This window comes from Artemia franciscana, chromosome 4, assembly GCF_032884065.1.
Source record: "Artemia franciscana chromosome 4, ASM3288406v1, whole genome shotgun sequence".
Lineage (NCBI taxonomy): Eukaryota > Metazoa > Arthropoda > Branchiopoda > Anostraca > Artemiidae > Artemia > Artemia franciscana.
Genome location: NC_088866.1, coordinates 28865647 through 28874634, shown reverse-complemented (window position 1 = coordinate 28874634; position 8988 = coordinate 28865647). Strand labels below are relative to the sequence as shown.

The 8988-nt window shown below is 35.2% G+C and overlaps 1 protein-coding gene across 2 annotated transcripts in view; it reads right to left on the bottom strand.

The window, feature by feature from the left end:
- Positions 1-4887: 4887 nt before the first annotated feature.
- Positions 4888-8988, bottom strand: part of LOC136026258 (histone acetyltransferase Tip60-like) — a 45360-nt gene continuing 41259 nt past the window's right edge. For both annotated transcript variants that reach the window (XM_065702638.1, XM_065702639.1), the window contains exon 9: positions 4888-7531. In XM_065702638.1, coding sequence (XP_065558710.1) covers positions 7315-7531 — 217 coding nt within the window. In that variant the 3' untranslated portion in view covers positions 4888-7314. The remainder of the gene's footprint in view (positions 7532-8988) is intronic.

The following is an 8988-nucleotide window of genomic DNA, read 5'->3' as shown; positions in this document are numbered from 1 at the left end:
ATTACGCGTGTAAGATTATTTTGACTATATCTCCTAACTTTTGGTTTAATGAAGCTCTTTATTTTGTTTGAAAAATTTATTTTCAAATTATAAAATTTATTTATTCTCTTTGAAAAGTTTATTGTAAAGTTGTGAGAAAGAGTCAAAATTAGCGTAACGAACGGGAAGTTGAGGAGGGGACATCCCCTTTCATAACCGGAATAATTTCTGTTTGTTTTGAGTTTTGATGTTGCTCCTCACTTTCAGTTGAAAAAACTTGTTTTTTTTTATATTTAATTTCTGAACGTTTTTGCATTAATGCAGGTTTTGATTTCAGCTCACCATACATGAACAATTAAAATGAAATATGCTTATTAATTTTACTTTTTTTTGGCTAAATGACTTTCTCAATTCTTCTGGATTGCTTAAAAAGGCCACTAGAACTTTTAATTTTATTCAAGAAAATTTTTATTAGTAATAAATATACGTAACTTACAGATTAACTTGCGTAACGAACTTCTATATTCATATATTTTTATTACGTATATGAGGGGTTCGCCTCCTCGTCAATACCTCGCTCTTTACACTAAAGTTCGAATTATGTTCCAGTTCTCTAAGAATGACCCCTGAATCACAAAGGCCATTTTATTAGAGCAAATGGTTCTTTTGAGACTACTAAAAATACTTTAGCATAAAGCGAGATATTGAAGAGGGGACGAACCCCTTCATATACGTAATAATTTCTGTTCATTTTAATTTTAATGTTGCTCCTTACTTTCAGTTGAAAAAACTTGTTTTTTTTATTTAATTTCTCATTGTTTTTTAAATAACGCTAGAAAATCCAGCGCCCCCTTCACGGAAATTCCTTCCCCCCTTGATAAATTCTTTCATGGAAAGATCCTCTCACGTAATCCCTCCCCCGACCTCCCCACCATAGAAAAAGTCCCCCCCCCCGAAAACTTCAGTATGCTTCCCAATAACCAGTACTATATGTAAATAATGGGCAAAGTTCTTAACTTGCAGCCCTACCCCCCGGAGCTGTGGGGATTAATTCGTCCTCAAAGACATAGTTTTTAGATTTTCTGACTGTGCTGAACAAAATGACATTCTCAAAATTTTTATCCGGTGACTTCGGGAAAAAAATGAGCGTGGGACGGGGCCTAGTTGCCCTTCGATTTTTGGTCACTCATAAAGGGCACTATAACTTTTAATTTCAGTTAAAATTAGCCCTCTCGCGACATTCTAGGACCACTGGGTCGATACGATCACTCCTAGAAAAAAACCCAATTAAACACGCATCCGTGATCTTTCTTCTGGCAAAAAATACAAAGTCCACATTTTTGCATATAGGAGCTTAAAGCCTCTACAGTAGGTTTCTCTGATACGCTGAATCTGATGACGAGATTTCCATTAAGATTCTATGGCTTTTAGGTGGGAGTTTCCCCTTTTTTTCGAAAATAAGGCAAATTTTCTCAGGCTCGTAACTTTTGATGGGTAAAACTTAACTTGATGAAGCTTATATATTTAAAATCAGCATAAAAATCTGATTCCTTTAATGAATATATTGGTACTAAATTCCGTTTTTTAGAGTTTCGGTTACTATTCAGTCGGGTCGCTACTTACTACAGTTCATTACCACAAACTGTTTGAAAAGCGATGTCAATTTTTTTCTTGTTTATTTTCACGATTAAACATGACAACAGTGACAAAGAGCACTGAATACATTATTTTGAAACGACAAAAAGTAAGACATTCCCAGTTTTCAGAAATAATTGGCTTAATTTAGGTCTGATAGGCAAAAATTGTTTCTATTTTAATTTGCTCGATATTTAAGCTTTAATAACGAGTTTTCAATAAAGTATTCAGTAAAATTGTAAAATCCTATGTTGCGCAATAGAAGTGCTTTGAATAGCACTATTTGTGCGCGCACCAATTTTGGAACGGGTTCCGCTTCTCGGGTAGGGCTTCTTTTCCCATACAATATTTAGTTATGTTTTAGGGGAATGCTTCAAACAGTGCTTTACATGGCTGTCGGTCTTAGTCATAATATTTTTCTCATATCTAGCTAATTAACAAGTAATAATTAATCCTAATATCCGAATAAAGCCCTTAGTTCACTATAACAGATAGGAAAATATTTACACATCAACCCATACTATGAAAAATTCCACTTCTAGTCATATCTAACAAAAAGTTTGGTTTGACACGTGGGTAAAGACTCGGTCCTGAGATGAGGAGATATTGATTTCAGGAAAAATCTTGAAAAAAAAAGATTTTTATCAAGAAAGTGACACTATTTACGCTTTTCAGAGACCAAGTCCACTTTGTATACTTTTTGAGGTTTTACCCCTTAAAAAGCTTGTTTGACTTCTATTTTTACGCATTCACACATATAAAGTATACATGATTTTTTTTATCATTTTCCAAGGGGGACAATTAAAAAAGTGGTGAGATTAACATTATAAGAAAAATCGTACAACTATCGAAAATACAGTCGGAAGCGGGGATAAGGTCCTCGTCCCATCTGCATACAGACCTAGTAACACCCTTATTAAACAAAAATCCAGGTTAATACCATTAGCTCTAAAAAAAGAATCGATTTCACTAAATTTTCCTATCGAGCACATTTATGAGTAAAGATGCTGGATGCAGGGACGATGCAAAAAGTAGAATAGCGAACGCCCAGGATTTTTTCTCATAGTTTAAAATTTTTTGAAAGAATAGTAAGATAAGTCTGTGAACCAAGATTACAATTTCGGAAGCTACAGAGATGACAGTGGCCAAGTATGGTTCTGGACCGTGGGCAACATTATTGGTTTAGAATTCTATGGCAGTCATGAAATTATTAGCTGCAGTACTAGTATTCTGCCCACATACACGAGATGCGTGGATATAGCTAAAAAAAACTACCTAGCTAAAAATAAGTTTACCTGAGAAAACTACCTAAAGATCCTCCGGAGCCATTGCTGGTGCATTAGGGCATCGAAACGAAGTTTCAGCTGCTGGTTTTCTTTAACACGGCTAAGCAGCAGGCTTGCTATAGGGGGGATTGGTCCCTGGGCTCCGGATTGCCAGGAAGATTATCAATCCATTGAGCTACCCCAGGGTAGAATAGCAATCTTAGTGGCTATATTGTCCTACAATTTTTAAAAATAAGATATTTTTTTCTGAGATTTGGGTAATCTCACAAAAAAAAGCTTCAAGTATGTTAAAGTAACTCGTCAATTGTCTATTTTAATAGCCATTTCAACCTGTTATTTTTTCATTATTCTTTTTGGTAATGTATTTCTCCTCTTTAAGGTCGCTCCGTGTAATTTTTTATAAGTGCTATTGCTTCACACTATAAAATCTAAGGTTAAGGAATATTAAATTTCCCTTGTTTGTTTCTTTTCTTTAGGGCTTACATACCATTTTATTCTAGAATTTTTACTATTCCCTCTTTTTTACTTTGTCTCTCTCCACTTTTCACTCCCTCCCTCTATTCTTCCACTCTCTCCAATTTATTTAATGTTAAGATATTTATTTCATCCCTCACAAGCAAAAACTTCAGGGAGATCAAACTTGCTGTCGATTGCACCTTTTATATGCTTTCACATGCTATTTCAGCATTTTTTTTTCTCACTGCCCTCGTCTTCCATTCTTCCATTCTTTGGATTTAGAAATTCTTTTCTCTTTTCTGTCTCTCGATGTGATTTATTGTTAGTATTTTTGCTGTGCCACAAGCCTCCAGACAAGTTAAACTTTCTTATTATGTTTGTTCCCATAAGCCTTCAAATGCCATTTCAACCAGTGTCTGTTCACTAGTCGCTTCCATCATGGCTCCCCTCACCCATTTCTCCGTCCCTCATTCCTTCTTAGTACTTTGGCTTCATCCCGCTTCACATGCAAAGTTTCTCACATGTTGCACTTAAATTCTCAATTAGTTTCTTTTTGTTTGATTCACTGTTAAGCAATATTTGCCGAATGATTATTTTGATATTTAAATGACAAATAGATTATTATTTAAATGCTTGAGCGATTCTTCAAAAGGATCACGTAAGATTATTATGACCAAAAGATAACTGTTTTTATTTGACTTTTCCGACCTAACGAAGAAAGCTTAAAAGACCAAAAAGAGAAAAACTCCAAAAAAAGCAATACTACTGAACACAAACGTGAAATCTGATGATAGATGTTATCAAATAACTCGGACGAGTCCCATTCAAGCCTGCCTGTTGCAAGGCGTTCTCTTTTGAGGAGGGATGATTCCTGAGATAAACATGGAAAAGAAACCAATGTGACACGTCAACAATCGCAGTTTTATTTAGTCAATATGGTACTTTCTTTGGAAACTTGACTCAATCCATGTTTGCATTTATTGTGTGGTACAATTATTACTGTTACTACTAACAAATCACTGCAGCAACATGACGTCTGAGACCACACAACAGCGCACGCTTGTCTTCTATTCCAAACTTCCTCTTTACACCCTCCCAAGAAGGTTCAACTTCCTTTACACCATTCTTACGTCTTACCGCTCAATTCAGGGATAACCTGCAATTTTTTTTAGCCCTAAACAAAAAACCCAAAAAGGGTCCCAAATGCCATTGTTGCTCTCAAGCTTTGGCAGCTGGATCATCAGGCACGTAAATTTGGGTAGGGGGAATTACCCGCTGCCCTACCCTTGTATTCGAGCAATTCCCTTTTTTCGTGCCGACCCTGCACCCTATAACCGAAAAATGCCCCGTGAATAGTAGTTAAAACACTCTATTTTCGTGACTTGACGTCCTTGTGGATCACGTGCCTACCTTGAAAAGGCTTGTCACTGAGTTGGTCTCAGGATGCTTTTCGCTGCACTGACTTTATAGTGGTAGTAGTAACATGGTGGAAGGAGCAGCTTACTATAAAAAAGAGAAAAGAAATCCGAGCTAAGAAAATAGTAGTTTTATTGAGACAAAAGCATATAAAAATTTACCCGTTACACATTGACAATCCAGATTAAAAACCTTTAAAGAAAAAATTTCAGGTTCTGTTACTCTCTAAAATTATACTCTAAGCTTTCAAAAATTCCTCTTTGAAAAGCAGACTTATAGTATCTAAATAAAAAAAAAACTACCAGGTCCTGTATCTCTCTACAATTACTTAAAACACGATACTAGAGAGACTTGATAAGCACTAAATAAGGCTTATGCAAAAAACCGTTCTAATTAGCGAACGAAATAAAATTCCAGAGAAATTAGAATTAAAAATGTTAAATTTTAGGGATACTAAAAAAATAAGTATATCACTACTTATTTAGTTGGGCTGAAAAACAAATAACGGCTGATGAAGTCCAAGAAATTCTTGGACATCAACACTTTTGTTACAAATACAGAAGAGAGAAAAATGAGGACTAATTTGCCCAAGACAGTATTATGGAAAGGCAGTGTGGTCTTCGTCATTATTTACAACACTTTGGTTTTTATTTCTTCTTTTTGAAACGACTTACATTATAAGATTTTAAACAGGGTCATATTTTTTTAATACGGCCAAAAAAGATGACCAGAGAATGATTATAATTATCAAACAGACCGAGTAAGCTTTCATTGATAACTACGGCAGATTTGTTTTAATACGGCCAAAAAAGGACTACCAGAGGGATTACAATTATCAAACAGATTGAGTAAGATTTGATTGATTGACTATGCTAATCGTGCAAATTCATTAACTGATTAATGAGACTATGGTAATTGTAGAGCCAATATCCTGATAGAAAGACAAGTGATACACAAGTTACTCGTATTTTGAATTAACTAAATCAAATATGGACACTTGGGAAGGGTGGCTGGGTCGTGAACCCTTTTAAACGTAAAAACAAAATGCTGAGTATTTAAAAATGCTTTTAACTCAGTCTACGAAAAGATTCTTTGGCTAGGCACGACACATTGTATGGACAATTTTTTCTTAGCCAGAAAATATAAGCAGTTTTTACTGTTTTAAATAAGCAGAAGTTAACGAGGAAAGGGAAAAGTAGAATCCCCCCTCCCCCACACCCAAATTTGAAGTCCCCATTATACAAAAACATATCCCCAAAACGTTCAATTTGCTCGTTTTACCCTTGGAAACGATCCTTCCCCTTGGAGCAATACCAATATTTTACAATTTTTATTACGATTTCATGGATTTATAAAAAAAAAAATTCCAGTGTTTTGGAGTTTATTTTTGAGCTATTCAAGTTGTTCTTAAGAAATGTGGAAAAACTGACGCGAAGGAACGTCGACACATCGGTGTAGTTGGTATCTAAAACTAGTAGTGGTGCTGGCAGTGCAGTATTGTTTAATTAAACTATGAAGGATCAAAACGAAATTAGTCTTAGGCTACCAAAATTTGTATTTCTTTAGTGCATCCATATGTGTTGATAGACTTCTACAAGATAAAAATCTGAGATCAACTTTCAAGTTACAGTTGAATATGAAATTGGAGAGTCTAATGATTATTAGTTCGGCTCTACGCTTGACTATAGTTCTTTGACATAATTTGAAAAACAGTAATTTCGATAGTCGTTTCAATCAAGTGAAATACTCTAATCCAAAGACATATTCTTATATTCAGAACACAGAAGATATACATAGAAAATGACGGTTAGAATATTTTGATTAGACGTATACTTTTTTTTTTGTCCTATACTCCTGTAAAGTGTTCCAAGTCTTTTCATGACGATGTAAGCCCCCCTCCCCCCCCAAAAGAAAATGGTAATTGTATTTCTTGAGGTTATGACGGTCAAATAAGATTTTTTAGTTTTAAAATTCAGTAGCAAATAGATCGATTGAGGTTTGTACTACATGAACAAAAAATCTTACATTTTTCAGAAAAATTATTTCGTTCCTTAGTAAATACCCCTAGCGTTTCTTTTCAGTTTTAACAGCAGATTCCAATTTATTGTTTAATATGAGAGGAATGGGGGAGGGTATAAAGTATCTCTTTGCCATTTTCCTCTTTTCTGATATTCAGAACATAGAATATGTAGAATATACGGGTCGCAGTATTTGGACTAAATATATGCTTTTTTCCCTAATAGTTTTTTTATGCCTTTAAGACTTTTTATAATGGTATATAAATAGAAATAGATTTTTGTTGGTTCACCCTGAAAATAGCAATTGTCTTTCTATAGGTTACGGTGCCCGAATACAAGTTTTCAGTTTTAATATCCCCTGGCATATCAAATGTCAATTGCAGTTTCTTAGGAACTCTCCATTTCTCAGGAAAAATATTTCGTTCATTAGAAAACAGTCATAAAGCTTCTTTTCAGTTTTAACTGTAGATTCCTATTCACGCTTTAATACGAGTTGGGGGTGGGGTGGGTATTCAGTTGTCTCATCACCACTTTCCTCTTTTCGGCCAGTCCTTGGGTGTCCAATGGAGACAGCTGGGGTCAATTCGGATTCTTCTCCTTTCCTTCGCTCGATTGGTCTGTTTGACAATTTCATCTGACAGGCAAATAATGTACTGTCCTTTGTAATACTGGATCAAACTCAGGTACTGAAGTGTTGAAAGTAAATCTTCTTTCTTAATACTTGTCATCTCGCAAATTTCTCTGAAAGTTGAGAATAAATTTAAAGACAACACCTTTTTCATCCGGATTAGAGTATGGGAAACATATCAGAGAAGAATCTTTACCACACGAAATCTAAAGACTAAAAGAGGAGGCTAAAGCGTGGTCTCTCAATCATCATGTACATAAATTAGGACACGGCGAAGGCAAAACCTGCTCCCTCAATTTGTCTAAATGCTACCTAGGGCGTAGAATCCCTATGATCTTTATTACACTAATATTATGCTGTAAAATATTTACAACAGTACTAAATACCATAGATTTAATAGCAATAAAGAGAGAAATAAAGAAGAGAAAGGTGTAGTCTATTCTAATTGTTATACACTGATTAAGAAAAGACAAAATAAACTCAGCTGCATAAGGTGTAGAATCCTTTGAGCCTTGTTACACCAATCTTTATGTCACTAATATGAGCTAAACCAGTTTTATTGATAGCAAATAAAAGAAATCAAGTATCCAATCGTCTTGTGCATGAATTAAGAAAAGGCAAAATCTGCCCTCAACAGTTGGCGTATAAGCATCATTAAGTACAAAATCCCAACGGCCACTATTACACCAATCTCTGCCAAGCTAGTATGGGTTTAATGATAATTACCAGAGGACTGAGCTTTACTCAGTGACTTTTAGCTTCATTAGTTATAATTCAAATGCTTCATTGTAACTATAAGCTTGATTAGGAACACAATCCTCATGGCCCTTATTACACCTATCTTTGTCACATTAGTATGAGTTTAATGATAATTACCAGGGGACCGAGCTTTGCTCAGTGAAAAGAAAGACAGCTTTTTCAAACCCTTTCTTAAAACAACTTCAATTTCATTTCAATTTATTCGCTGTAGAAAGTAAAACCATTAGAATATTGGACGTCTGGGTATTTATGACATCATTCATATCAAAAATGATTTTCCAAAATTAAGGCCCTAAACGAATTTTCCCAAAGTTATGATCTATCAAGATTATTTTTTTCACACTGGAGAGCAAACTTATTACGAACATTCTTTATTATCTTATTATCTTTATTATCTTCATTATCTTATTATTTATTATCTTATTACGAACAATCTTGTTATAGGAACAGTAATCACCAAGCAAAGCTCGGTCCCCCGGCATGCAAATTATTACTGTAATTAGGTGTGGGCTAAAGGCTACCTAATATGTGAGGGAGGTCGCCCAATCCCCTCCCTTAGTCCCCGTTTAAAACAAATCATGTATGGAAGTCTTACAATAATCCGACAGCATGATATGCATCCCCGGAACAACTACACCCCTTGCCATCCCAACACCTAGTTGGTGGGGGCGCTTCGCGCCCCCCAAGCCCCCCCCCCCGCGCGCGTAAGTCGTTACGCGCCATATTAGTTACGCGCCATTGTAGTTGTGTCCCTATGTCCCACCTGTGATATATATATATATATATATATATATATATATATATATATATA